The sequence below is a fragment of the Alosa pseudoharengus genome, unplaced genomic scaffold, assembly GCF_046254945.1.
Source record: "Alosa pseudoharengus isolate Yale_2024_CS ecotype anadromous, Long Island Sound unplaced genomic scaffold, YU_APseudo_1.1 YU_APseudo_1.1_scf_21, whole genome shotgun sequence".
NCBI classification, from domain to species: Eukaryota; Metazoa; Chordata; class Actinopteri; order Clupeiformes; family Clupeidae; genus Alosa; species Alosa pseudoharengus.
The window spans coordinates 27,628,175-27,642,824 of record NW_027468674.1 but is presented as its reverse complement, the minus strand read 5'-3'; the positions used below and the strand labels follow the sequence as shown (position 1 = coordinate 27,642,824).

General features: G+C 46.9%; 1 protein-coding gene across 1 annotated transcript; it reads left to right on the top strand.

Annotated features, from left to right (window-relative positions):
• Positions 1-139: 139 nt before the first annotated feature.
• Positions 140-13,008, top strand: tex2l (testis expressed 2, like). Its single transcript, XM_076298805.1, has 11 exons — positions 140-1,447; positions 2,235-2,435; positions 2,738-3,107; positions 3,785-4,021; positions 4,780-4,919; positions 5,754-5,853; positions 7,577-7,706; positions 8,778-8,912; positions 11,497-11,709; positions 12,420-12,540; positions 12,841-13,008. Exons 1-11 carry the CDS (start codon positions 140-142, stop codon positions 13,006-13,008), a joined length of 3,123 nt encoding a protein of 1,040 aa, XP_076154920.1.
• Positions 13,009-14,650: the final 1,642 nt, after the last annotated feature.

Below are 14,650 nucleotides of genomic sequence, written 5' to 3'. Positions count from 1 at the left end.
AGTAGCACTAATAAATGTCTTTCTTTCACGTCAACGCTTTCTTGATGTCTCTCAGGGTGATGTAACTCGGTGTGTTTTCTATCTCCTTGAATTCAACCGTAGAGAGTCTAGAGTGCCTTCTGCTATGTGAAGATAAGATATGGCGGAGACCGTAGGAAATGACAGAGGACTCAAAAATCCACTGGGGCACCAGAGTCCAAGGCTTTGCCCACCTCCTCCTCCTCCTCCTCCTCCAGGGGCTCAGGGTGCGGCGAAAAGGGGGATTGTGATCCAGCTGACCGGCACTGAGGGCGAGTGGGACAGCCTGGATGACAACGAACTGATCTTTAGCCTGGAACGAGACCAGGACGGAACCAGTGGCCCTCTGCCCAAGCAGCGGTCCTGTCCCGACGAGGACGACTGGGGACTGCGCTCGCCGGCGTTCCACGTGCCGCTCTCGCCCTCCTCACCGGGCTCCCTGGCGGACATCTCCTCCTCCCTGCCCAGCTTCCTCTCACCTGGACATGCCTCACCCACGCACAGGCCCCTGGCCAACCTGGTCAAGTCACTGTCCACCGAGCTTGAGCTCAAGGAGACCTCGTCGTCGACGTCGTCCCTCAAGCCGCGGCCCTTCCTCAGCCTGGTCAAGTCCATCTCCACCGAGATCTCCCGCAGCGAGCCGGAGGTCTCCCAGTCCCGGTCCGACTCGCGGCTCAACCTGCACCTGCTCCGGCAGCTGACCCAGTCCAAAGACTCCCGCACTGTGCCGCCCTCCCCGGTCAACCTCTCCCCCACTGGAGAGCCCAAATCGGGCTTCTTCAAGACCGAGCTGGAGGACACCCGGAGAAAGCTCCATGAGGCCATGCAGGAACCACTCAGCATGTTCAGCAAGATCATGGGCGATGACAGCAGCTTGTCCGGCAGCCCCAAGCACCACCGGACAACCAGTTCCTTGGACTCCCCGAGCCATAAAGGCTTCTACGCAGTCATCGGCAGATCCACCGGGGATTTGACCACAACGGACTCCCAGGCTAGGAGCTCCAAGCAGTCAGAGGGGGACTTCAACCTGCCTATCTGCAACTGGCCTGTCAAGCACGCTAAGAGGAAGAGGTCCTGCTGCTCCCATGGGCACCCTGGGCGACTGAAGGACCTCAGCCCCTCTCTGGAGCTTTGCCCCCATGCTGGTGGGATCATGCAGGTCATGGGGGTGCCAGGGAGCCACCAGACCACTACGGTGCCAGCCACAGGGCTCTACTTCCTGGCTGCCCTGTTTTACTGCTACTTCATCCTGCCTTTGACCACATACATGTCAGGTCTCTGCCTCGGCCTGATCTTTGGCTTTATGCTCGGACTTGTGCTCATCCGCCTGGGCATGACTAGACAGACCATTCCACCTTACATACGCAGTGCAAACCAAATCGACTACAGTCATCCAACTGACCTCCAAGGTGATCCACCCTGCTTAAAGGTGAGTCTGGTCAGTATAGGTGGTCATCAAGTTTAAACTGCCAATAAAACATTAATGTAAGCAATTAGTCTTACATTTTATACTATTCTGTCTAGCTTGCAGAGAGAGTATATATATGACAACCTATTTTTTTACACGTCACTCTCAAATGTTTTTAAGTTGCACAATATTGTAGAAAGATCATTGCACAGGACATTGGTTAGAATAAAGCCCATCTTCTTCTTTCTGCTGTTTTTCTGGGGGAATCTAATGTTTTTTTGCAGCTCCAACTGGACAAGCTGCAATTACTGTCTGCGCTTTTTAACAGATACTCCAAGGCCACCATTATTGTGTCCCTTGTGCAGTTCGCTCAGTCAGACAAAACCTTATGTGGCTCTGCAGACTCCCACAGACTGTTGATTCAGTACACCGTCTCCTTTAAAACCTATTGCTCCTTTCTCATGAGTCCCTTCTCATGACAAAGTCCATTCAGAGTCGGACTGAGAACTGAAGAGCTGCTTTATGAGCCCAGATCACAGCGAGGCAAGGCTGATTTGAGAACAGCCGCAGCACGCCCACGTTTAATCAGTGGCTACCGAGCTTGTTAGTTGTGCTGTCTGAATCACTGACCTTGCCGTGGTCATGCATTTCACAGCTGCATGAGCGAAGGCGCTAGCTCGATTATTTGCTGGGATGACTGAATCCAAGGCCCCTCTAGTCTCTGCCCTTTAGGACTGGGTGAACGACAGGGCCAGTCTGGTAGCGCCTAAACTCATGACTCCCATGATGCATCTGGGTTGCCTCTCAGGGCTGGATGAACGAGATGTACACCTACGACCCGGACTACTACCACCCGTCCCTCACGCACTCCGTCTACGTGTCGCTGGAGGGCCAGGGCCTGAGGTTGGACTACCCCCGCCAGAGCATCAAGCGCCGGGCCACCTTTGACGAGCAGCCCCAGGAGTCCACTTTTGTCCGGTCACGCAAGGTCCAGCTAGCTGGCAGCAAGGTCTGTCTTTAGATCTTATGTTGAAAGAAATATGCATTACATACATATACATCAAGGCAGAGGAATATTAATATTAAAGATAGTTATCCACATTGGGGGATCATCATTTTATTTTCTCTGATTTCTTTCAACCCATTCCAAACATCTGTGAATGAACTGATGAGAGCTCTTTTCTGAGATGAAAGCATTTCTGTCTGCTGTGTGTGCCGTGTGGCGTGTCCCTAATGACGGCTGCTTGCTTGTTTGGGGTGGGGGTTATGTGTGTGTATGTGTGTGTGTGTGTGTGTGGGGGGGGTTCACAGGTGTTCCTTCTTCCGGCCGCTCTGGCACGCAAGCGGGTGTGGAATCCAAAGTACCCCATCTGCATCACGCTGGCCGAGGGCGAGCAGCCTGTGACGGAGGAGCTGAGGGACGAAGCCCAGGCAGGAGGTGGAGGTGGAGGTGGAGGTGTGGGCGGAGGAGGGGGGGGACAACAGCAGCATCAGCACCACAGAGAGGACCGGCCTGTCAAGCTCACAGCGGCAGCCAAACCCAGACCCGGCCGTCACGCGGTCACGCTGTACCTATTCGGCCGGACGGGACGCGAGAAGGAGGAGTGGTTCCATCAGCTCCAGGCGGCGGCCTCCAGGGCTGACCATCAGGACAGGCTGAGCAGATGCGGCTCCAGATCCGGTACGGCCTTCACTAGTCATTAAATAGCCCATAGCAGTTGGCCAATCAGGTCCCACACCTGCACCTCAGAATATGAATAGCCCTTTGTGGTCAGAACAGAGTTGTAAACTTTGTATTTTTATTTTATTGTCATCTGTCGCTTGCTCAAGAAAAGGCCAGTTGAGCTTGCTGGAAAATGTTATTGCAAAATATAGAGCTTGGTAACAGGTAGCTCTATGCATACTTTAATGTTTTTGTGTGACAGGCTCCTTGTGATAAATAAATGTCAGTATTACTTGATAAGAACATTGAGACAGCTATTGATAGCTTTGCCCAGTCAGTGCCGCTTTCAAAAATGTCACATCCAGAATCATCTCCAGAAATATCACATTGACTTGACACTTCTGTCAGGTCTCTGTCTTTATACATCATATTGCTGTCATTAGTAGCCCAACTCTTTCCTGATGCCCTGGGGTCTGGTCTGTGTGTGTGTGTGTGTGTGTGTGTGTGTGTGTGTGTGTGTGTGTGTGTGTGTGTGTGTGTGTGTGTGTGTGTGTGTGTGTGCGTGCGTGTGCGCACATAATATGTGTGTGTCTGTATGTGCGTGTGTGTGTGCGTGTGCGTGTGTGTGTGTGTGTGTGTGTCTGTCTGTATGTGCGTGAGCGCGCGCGTGTGTGTGTGTATGTGTGTTCCTGCAGACGTGTCCGCGCCTCACATGGAGAGCCCCGGCAGCCCGGTGCAGTCGAGCCGTGTGTCCAGCCGGGGGAGCACCGAGGACCTGGCCTCCGTGCTGCTGGCCAGCAGGGTGCGCGGCAACATCCTGCTGCAGGACTACACCTCCTACATGGGCACGCTCCTCAGGTCCCAGGGCCCCAGCCCTGCAGCCAGCCCCGGGCCCAGCAGCACCCAGGCCAGCCCCACAGAGAAGGTACTGCATGGGGATGGGCTAACCTGGGGAGTAGAGTATGTGCACAGGCATATATGGGGGTCTTTTAAGTTAAGTTAAGTTGAGTTGTCCTGAAGGAAATTAGTCCTCCTCTGCATTTAACCCACACACACACCCACACACACACACACACACACACACACACACACACACACACACACACACACACACACACACACACACTAGGAGCACATTGTTTTATTAAGACAAGTGTAATTGCATGTAATTGCACTGTATAATGGTTTCAGCTTTTGACAACTGTATAATGGTGTTTTTGATTTGGTAGTTTCATGAATATAAATATGTAAAATGTTAAATAAATGGTATTATTTTATTCATTCTGACTGCCCAGTGCAAGAGGTTCTTTGTGAAATGACAGTCTTTGAACCGCAGACTGTTCTGTATGAGTTGAACCAGCAAAAAAAAAAAGGTCATGAATTATAAAAGGGAAATTGGCTTAATGCGAGGGTGGCAGGTCGTCTCGTTCTGACGTTCAGGAACACGCCGTGCTGCCAAGCGGGCCAGTTACGGAGTTAATGAAGCTCGTTTGAGCAGCTGCTGCTTTATGCGCTGCCCAGCGTCCCTCTGCCATAATCTGAAGCCCACAGGACCACAAGGGATGGAGCAGAACCCATTAAAAAAAAGTCCTGTGACTGCATAACCAGAGCTTGCGCGTGTGTCTGATCCCAGGTCAGATAGAAGTGGACAGGAGCCATCTCACCCCCATACTGCTGCTTCTCCCTACACAGGACGCGTGCTGTCACATGGATATCCCTCCGGCCTGGATCAATGCCCTGATTGGCCGGATCTTTTGGGACTTCCTGCGGGAAAAGTACTGGACTGACATGGTCTCACGCAAGATTCAGAAGAAGCTGAGTAAAATAAGGGTGAGTGAGCGGCAGCAGCGTGGTGCATTGTGGGTAAAGTCACATTAGAAACCTCACATGGCCATTGGTATTATAGACCTCAGAAGTTCGCCTACAAAAAGGAACCAAAGCTGACATCTTTGCCCATATAAGGAAATCTGAGTGAAAAGCAACTACCTATGGCAAGTTGCATTGCAAGTTAGCTCTGGGGTAGCAAATATTTAAGTGTGCCGTCTTAGCGTACCGAAGATCACAGTATCCACTAGAAGGCAGAGGACAAAAGTGATGCACTTCAGACTTCTTCGTCCCCGCGAGAGTTAAACAGATGCGATAATTAAAAATCCCAAGTCGCAAGATACCGGATCTCAAAGATGGCAGGTTTTTTGTAGGCGAACTTCAGAGGTCTATTATTGCCAGTGACAAAATGTCTTGAATTGACTCTTGAATTGAATTGAATTGAAATTTGCAATTTTCTGTTTGGCGGATTGACTATCCTGATGTAATTCATTTATTTCAGTAACTTCCTATACCTAAAAGCTACCAACATAAATCCTACAGTATTTGTTCCAGATGCAAATAATGTATGAATTTTTAATAATGATGTGAATGGTTGATGTGAATGTGAATTTTTAATGGTAGTTTCTTTTGTGTGTGTGTGTGTGTGTGTGTGTGTGTGTGTGTGTGTGTGTGTGTGTGTGTCTGTGTGTGTGTGAGTCTGTGTCTGTGTATTTGTATGTGTGTGAGTGTGTGTCTGTGTCTGTGTCTGTGTCTGTGTTTGTGTTTGTGTTTGTGTTTGTGTCTGTGTCCGTGTCTGTGTATTTGTGTGCATGTGTGTGCATGTGTGTGTGTGCCCAGTTGCCTTACTTCATGAATGAGCTGACTCTCACTGAGCTGGACATGGGCTCCTGCATGCCTCAGATTATCCGCACGTACGAGCCCCGCTTCAACAGCCGAGGTAAGTCTGGATGAGTCGCTCCGCTCCGCGCTGTGCCGCGAGCTGCGTTGTGCGCCGTGCGTTATCCCGCGCGACACACTGCTGCGTGGTGTGTTATTAAGTGTTGTTGTGCGCAGGTCTTTTCGAAAGATCCGATTAGATCTTCCATCTCAGAGGAGTGATGGCCCGCCTGCTGCTTATGTTTGCTGATGTGAATGCCCCCGGGCAACCATGGGATCAGATATTATCCCACTGTAATCTCAGCACGCATAATGCAGCTGTGGCAGTCACTCTTGTGCGTGTGCGTGTGTATTTGTGTGTGTGAGTGTGTGTGTGTGTGTGTGTGTGTGCGTGTGCGTGTGCGTGTTTGTGCGTGCATGCGTGTGTGTGCGTGTTTGTTAAAATGTGACTTTTATCTCCATTTTATGTATGGATCAATGCTTCTGTTCACTATTTGTATGAGGGCATGTTTGCTAGTGTGCATGTGTGTGTTTGTAAGAAAAAGAGCGAGAAAGAGAGAGAGATAGAGAGAAAGAGAGAGAGACAGAAAGAAAAGTGGGACACAGAGAGAAAGGGAGGGTTGCGTCTGATCACTGGACACATTGGTGACCGCGGTTTAGACGGGCAGCCTAAGAGCTCAGGCCAGATTCTGGGTATGAGTGGCGGTGACTGCTGACGTCTGATTTTCTGAGTTCACTGACAGTCCAGATGCACACATACACTCGTGTAGTCTCTGACGCACATCCATACACATGCGTACACACACAGCTACATACACACTCCCTAATCAGACCTCATCCCATTTGCAGATTTGCCACACTGGTTATCAGACGTTGAGGGAATTATAATCTGCTGTAATTTAGCGTAATTGAGGATGCCCAAATCCTCAAGCGCTCGTCGTAATCCCCCTGAAATATCACTCAGATTAGTAGCCCTGCTGTCATTGTCTTGGGCTAATTGGTTCACTTCGTCAGTTCACTTTTTCTTACAGACGTCCATAAAACACTCCACGAGACTTTGTTCATTATTAAAAAATGCTCAAGCAGTAATTGTCACATCATAAAGCGGAACTCTCGGTTCGCGAACATTATAATCTCTTATTTGTGACTGTACGCCTCAACATGCTCAAGCAGGATGCTGTGTGTCGCTTGAGGCCTTTTCTCGACAGCAAACAAATCCTGGAATGCATGTGTGAGAGCAATTTCATTGAGTGAAGTCCATGTGACACAAAGGCGGGAACAATGGGATGGACAGAAGGTTCAAAGGTCTGGAGCGAGTGCGCAGGCACAACAGAGCCACTGTGAATCCCTTGTCATAGGATAAATCCATTTAAAATACATTAGGATCCCAAGGGATTTCCCAACCAATCCGGCCGCAGTGTCAGGGCAGATATTGGTTTTATGAAAAGCGATAGGACATTCTATAGGAATGAATAATCCTGCTGAGCCCTGTGTTGCTGTGTTGCTGAGGCATTTGTTAGATGGCTGTGTGTGTGTGTGTGTTTGTGTTTGTGTTTGTTTGTATGTGTATGTGTGTGTGTGTATATGTGAGTGTGTGTTTGTGTGTATGTGTATGTGTGTGTGTGTATATGTGAGTGTGTGTTTGTGTGTGTGTGTGTGTGTGTGTGTGTGTGTGTGTGTGTGTGCGTGTCTGTGTGTGTCTGTGTGTGTGTGTCTGTGTCTATAGTATAGTGTGTCTTTACTTTCTCATGTGGAAATATATCCATGTCTGCTTTGTTCCTCAGGTTTATGGCTGGAGCTGGACATGGAATACACAGGGACTCTGCAGATGACCCTGGAGACCAAGATCAACCTGTCCAAGCTGGGCAAGGACAGCCTGGAGCCTGACCGCGTGGTGGAGACAGCACGAGCATGGTGAGGGAGCCAGAGAGCATGGTCCTCTGGGGATCCATCAGGGGCGGCGAAGGCAGGACTGGGCCTCGGGAGGTGGAGCAGTTATCTGACTGGGACTCATCGCACAAGTCTGCCTCCTGCTGGTTGTGCATTGAATCGTCCTTGAGCAAGCCAGATGATGCATAGATAGATACTTTATTGATCCCCAAGGGGAAATTCAAGGTCTCAGTAGCATACAGACATCACACACAACATGCACTTACAGCAGAAAAAGTAATATAAGTATATAAATATAAAAAAACTCCACTGCACAATCGAGACAGTAGAAGATAAAAAATACTAAATACTAAATTTGCTAAATATACTAAAAAAACTAAATCAAATATCCACATAGTGTGCTTAAGGATGATCAAGCATGAGGCGCTTGCAGTGATAGGGCAGGGACTGAGCCTGTAGTTCCTTATGTTCCAAAGTGTCACGATACGGTTCATTTGGCCTTCATGGAATGGAATGTAAATTGTCCGTTTCAGCTACAGCTCATTTGACATGTGGGTTACAGGTATAATTATTCTTTCTGTTTCTATGAACCACTTGGGCTAGTGCTTTGGAATTTTGTCATTCTTCTGTCTGTTTTTCTAGAAAATCCATTTATTTATTTTACCTGAGGCAGAACACCCGGTGTCTGGGTTGTGGTTTTGTAAGACATGTTGCTAGGATACATTACATGTATTTACGTATGTAGTGTATTGAGGACAATGGGCCCTAATTAGTTTGCACATGGGAGCATGGAGTGGTTGTGCTGAAGGTGTTACCCAAGGAGTTAAACTGATTTTGCCTAGTTATCAAATTGATAGACTTTGTTAAACATAAGAATTTGTTTGTTGCCCATCATTTAAATTAGGATTTAACTGCTTCTAGAGAAAGTTAGATATGTTATTGCATCTGAAGTGCTATTAATGTGGACCATGTGGACCAACTAATATTGGCCTTTTGTGTTTCCAATGCATACATGGCCCTTTGTGTGTGTGTGTGTGTGTGTGTGTGTGTGTGTGTGTGTGTGTGTGTGTGTGTGTGTGTGTGTGTGTGGTACAGCAAGTCCAGGCTGTGTGTTCTGGCTGACAGTGACGAGGAGTCCTCCAGCGCTGGCTCAACTGATGAAGAGGAGGCTCCGCTCCCCGAGCCACAGTGGAACCTGGGTGAGAAGGGGAGTCCGGCCAGCACGGACAGGTAAGAGTCTTAAACCCTCACGCATTCATTTCAGCTCTGCCATAGGGGATGGAATCCAGTTAGACATATTGGGAGTGGTTGCCGAGACGAGAAGGGCATCCTCAACAATGAGAGGCTGATGGGACTTATGCAGCTTATATTTTTCTTTTTTTTTCTTCTTCTTAGAAAAACTTTTGTGTATGTGTTTGTTTACATAAATATGAGGCTGCTGTGTTGACAGTCCAATTTCCTTCGGGATGAATAAAGCATTTCCCCGCTGAAATTGATTATCAACTCACAATAGGGCTTATTCGCAAACACCGCCGCGGCCATATTGTTGATATGACATTCCAGTTCTATAGGACCTAGGCTATATTCTATGTGACAATCGCCTGTAGCACGTAGATTTGAGCTGAGCAGAGCACAGTAGCCTAACGGCTTCATCTCGTCAATATAAGTAAATAAACGTATGGACCCATATCTAATAGCATTAAGTAAAGATCCGTCATTATTGTCAACTGTAAATTACCCCGATATTTATTTTTAGCCTAACTGTCTTGTTCATACATCGGCACACGTCGCAGCTGAAGGGGACAAGCGTTCAAGTCGCCTGAGTCAAGGTCGGCGAACTTATATTTGTTCCACCAACGACATCGTCTAACATTGCCATGATCGCAGAGAATAAAGTTGCATCTCATTGGACTGCAATTGTATCTTGCGTTTGCCTGTTGCTCACAACCTGCAGCCAAGGACTTTGCTAAAGTAGTTTAAAGTGGGTTAGCCAGTGATCGTTTTTGTCTGATAACTTCTACAGGAGGATCTATGATGCAACTACATGTCTGGCAGAAAGGGCTAACATATTCTCTGTAACATTTCCAAAATCCAAGTGAACAAAACACTATACAAATCAGAAGTATCTACTGATATCTTTCTCCGCTGAGTTTGTTCCTACTATTTGCCACTTGCCGTGCCACTAAGACAAGCTGAAAAGGGCGCATCATGAATAAATATATTAGCCTTTAGGCTACTGTAAACGTTGGCTAACATTGCCTACCTAGCAATGCTATGCAAATGCAATTATGTCCAAAGGTAATCTATGGTAGGCGACTACATCAGGCTACTGCTGATGTCTCCGCATTGCATAGGGGCAGCTGTCTGCGCTGTCTAAAACGTATTTAACTTAAGCCCACAGAGGACAATATAATATAGTATTAATAATACAAATATAATAATGGCGATGTGAGGAGTTGGCTGTAAGTTTAGCCTAGGCTATTTATCATATGTAGCCACAAGTCTCTCCTGCGCTGACTACTTCTCAGTCTCATTCTCTTCTCGTTTTCTGACCATGTCAACATTGAGCAACGAAAATAAGGGAGATTTTCCGGGTTACTCACCCAAAATACAGGGGAATTTCAACATTCGTCTTTCTGTTGCTATCCCTCTGCTGAGAGCAAGAAGTCGTAGGACTACAAAACTGCTGCACTAATTAAACGAGGTGTGAAGCTAAGCTAGGTCTAATGAGATTGTCATCAAATCGTGCTCTCTCCCACACTGTTCTGATCACTCTCAAGCAAAACGATGCTTTAAAAACATATTTTCGCTGCAAGGGCAGGGAGTACAGGACAACAGTAAAGAGACGGCCAAGTCCGATGGGGCTAATGTTATGAAAGTAATAAAATATGGGATATTTTACGGGAAAATATTAAAAAAGTTTTTACCTGGAAAAAAGTTGACAGGTAGGCTATGTTTCTGACAGTGGGTGAATAGGGCTATTTGCTGTTAGAACGGCCTGTATTGCTGTTGTTAGAACGGCCTGCACTGTAGCCTAGGCCTATTGCACAACATAGGCCTACCATCACGTTAAATTTTGTACAAATAAATAAATAGCCTACAGCGATCATACCGGTGCTGTCGCGCTTGTCAATTGACAGCTGCATTAAATAGACCCACCTATGCATTTTCTATATCAACAAAATGGCCGCTGCGAACGTTATTACCTGATTATTACGTAGATCGAATAAGCCTAATTTGAAATAGTATCTTGAGGCCTGTCATACTTCGGTCAAACTGCCAAAAGATGAGGCACCACGACAAGATGTTCGGCCCTGTCTGAAGAGCCCTGTTTGTGTGCCCTCACCAACAGTGCAGCTTGTTCTCAATAAATTGTCACTGTAGCTCCTATGATTGGAAAATGGTTTGACAGGAGCAGAGGCCAATTCTTCTGGCTTTGATCCTCCATCCTAAACGCAGTGCCAGCTCTCCCCCCCTCCAACAGGCAATCCTCCAGCAAAGTGCAGTTAGGGCACCATAATGTCCCGTTAGATGTCGCACAGCTCCAAAATGGGGACACTAGAACTTGATGGCCTGAGGTTCTGTCACTATGTTATGCAAATTGCTGAACTCAGTAGCAATTGAGTTGCTGTGCCCTTGTCTGTTTGTAAAGTAATTGCGTTTTAATGTCCTTCCTTGTTGGTGGGTGTGGTGTAATTTCGTGCGGTTTCAAAATTGCTCTTGTGCCTCTGATCTGTCACTTGAGGACGCCTGATAAGAAGTAATGATGCCTGATTCACCCTCCCCCCTCCCCCTCCTCCTCTCTTGTTTGCAGTGTGGCTGCCAGTGGCAGGACAGGCCGGAGGATTTTGAGATTTGTCGACAAAATCGCTAAGTCTAAGTACTTCCAGAAGGCCACGGAAAATGAGTACATCAAAAAGAAGATTGAGGAGGTGTCCAACACGCCCCTGCTGCTCACCGTCGAGGTCCAGGAGCTGTCTGGGACGCTGGCCGTCAACATCCCGCCTCCCCCCACCGACAGGATTTGGTATGAGCCCGTCAGCCCTAGCCGTTAGCTGTAACATGTTAAAAAAAATAAAATAAAAAAAATGTGTGCATGCATGCATGCGATCAGTGTTGACACACGCAGAACAGGTCAAATGAGAGCAAAGGTGGCGCGTGTGAGGTGTCTCCCATGTCAGGCCAAAACTGTGTAGAATCACGCTTCAGTGGCGCCGCGGATCATCCTCATTTAGCATGCCTCAGCCCCGCGCTGCAATTAAGAGGATGAGCAGGATAAATTAAAGCAAATGAAAGAAAGAGAAAAAGCCCTGCTTTGCATCAAGCCTAGTGTGTGTGTGTGTGTGTGTGTGTGTGTGTGTGTGTGTGTGTGCACGTGTTTGTGTAGTGACAGTGGCATATAAGGACAGACAAACAATACGGAGAGTTCAGTATGCAAAGTACACTGTATGCACTTTGAAATAGAAGGGCTGGAAACTGATGCACACTACAAGATCAAAAAATATTTACAACATTATCCATTATTCATTCAGCAGATTCTCTTTTAACGTCTAGTTTGCAGAAATGCCAGATTTGTCTATGATGTAAATAAAAAATAGACTCTAGAAACTTTATTCATCCCAAGGGAAATGTAGACATCCACTCCCTTATATGGCACATACAGAACAAGACAAAAGTTAGCCATTTTAATGCAGCGTTATCTTATTGATGTGTTGTGTTGGCCTCTGTCCATCTCAGGTACAGCTTCTGTGACCCTCCTCGGCTGGACCTGAGGGTGCGTCCCAAACTGGGCGAACGGGAGGTGACTTTCTGCCACGTGACCGAGTGGATCGAGAAGAAGCTGCAGGACGAGTTTCAGGTTACTGCCACCCCCCCCCCCCCCCGCCCCGCCCCACCCCATCCCATCCCACCCCATCCATTTAATAAACTCTCCTCCTTCCTGGAAAGCAGAACACCATCCGTGCCCAAATCCTGTTAGAAAGTGAATCATGAAATTAAAAAAACACTGGTTCGTGTTCACATATTTTTAGGTCAGAGTTCACTCCAGTTGAACATAAAATAAGAGGATTTGAATAACGTTCTGCCTCCATTTGTGTGATTGCATCATGATTGCTTTACACTTCACTCCCTCTTTGCCGAACCTCTCTGTCTCTTCCAGAAAGTGTTTGTGCTGCCAAACATGGATGACATCTACCTGCCTCTCATGCACTCTGGCATGGACCACCCGGCCGGCCCCCAGGACCTCCCTGCTGTCTCGTCTCCACACAACTCCTCCATGGAGTCCATTGAGCGGATTCCCCCGGAGCCCTCGATGGATTGGGAGTAGCGCCTCCCTATGGACGCCCATGGAAATGCAGTGCTTGTCAGTGTTAACATGTTGCAAGTGAAATGCAACCTCACCCCAGCCAGACATGTGGTAGCTGCCAGTGTACTGTGTCCAAATGTGTTGTCTCTTTAGAGCCTGTTGCAGTGTGGCTCATCGTGCCCTAGTTAATGACCACTGTTTAAGCAGGAAAAGCAGTAGCTTACAGAATATCACACAAAGAAGCCCATGGCTGTCTGACAAGTTTATTCCTCTGTACACAATACACATCTGGGTTTTTAAATGGGTGTGAAGAAGAGGAGATTAGAAGCCACAGAAACCATTGCTCTCATTCATACTTTGTATATTGTGTTGCACAAATTGTTATGTGAATAGACAGGAATGTTTGTACTGTTGGGCTGTCGGTTTGATGGGTTGGGAAGTGTTTCTGTATAACATGATCAAAACATGATTGACATGATAAATGAGAACTTGGTTGTTACTTTTATGATTAAATTTTAAACTGCGTCACTGCTTGTGAAAATATCTTGAAAGCAGGGTTTCCGTTGTCCGGTAATTACCGGACATTGGCCGGAAAAAAAATGAAATGTCCGACAAAATAAAATCTCTCCTGTCAAATTGTACGATTAAAATTGGCTAATAATCCCGTCCCCTGACGCAATCTGAATTTGAGAATAAGCCTTAGCCTAATATGTAAGCCTATATTATACGTCCTCTGGCTATGTTTTTAAATAAACAGGCTCTACCGTTTGAAAAGTAAGCTATTAAACAACACGTAGCCTATGCAGCATTTCAAATAGGAAGCGCACGCTTAAAACGTCCAAGTTAAACAACAAACAAATGAGTGAGGCGGTTTAAACATGGCCAGGCCCAGGCAGACTAGCCTTAAAAGTTTTCTCAGAGGCCAGACGTGATGGATGATGATAAATTGGTAACATCTGAAGCCTCAGATGTCCGGTCAACTCCACCACCACCAGATAAAAAGCAGAAGTGTCGGGCGTATCTGTCGGAATCAGTGACATTGGGAGTTGCGGGGGGTGCGGCCGCTCCAAGACACTGTCATTCTCCGTGTACACTGGACATGCAAAGTGTTCTTTACCCAAAGCATACAGTAGGCCTATGCGTTCTCTGTCTATGATCTGCAGGGTTATAGTCTGAGCGAATTAGGGTTGAAGGTGGAAGTAAATACAGCAAAAGAATATTTGGTATTAATCGAACCGTAATGTCATGTAGATTAAGAATTTCAGGTGCCTACAGCGCATATTTGTACCAGAATAAAGATATACAGCTTTGAATGGACCATGGTATAATGATTATTGGGCCAAAATCGTATATTATCACATATAGATATTAGCTGATATCTTCCATACTGGTAAAAGGATCTTTACCAAACTTGGTGTACTTACTCACCATAAGTTCATGATGGAATTAGTAGGTGTTCAATGTCTTGGGGTCAAAGGTCAAGGTCACGTGAGGTCATACTTGACATGCAATGTTTGTTTTATACCTTTCAAGCAGATTGAAGGATCCTCATTAAACCCAACACAGTTAATTAAGCCTAAATTAACTGATAAGGCATTAAAGATCATGTGGTCACAGGTAGAGGTTAAAGGCCATGAGGCTATAGGTGGCTGAGGCATAGAAT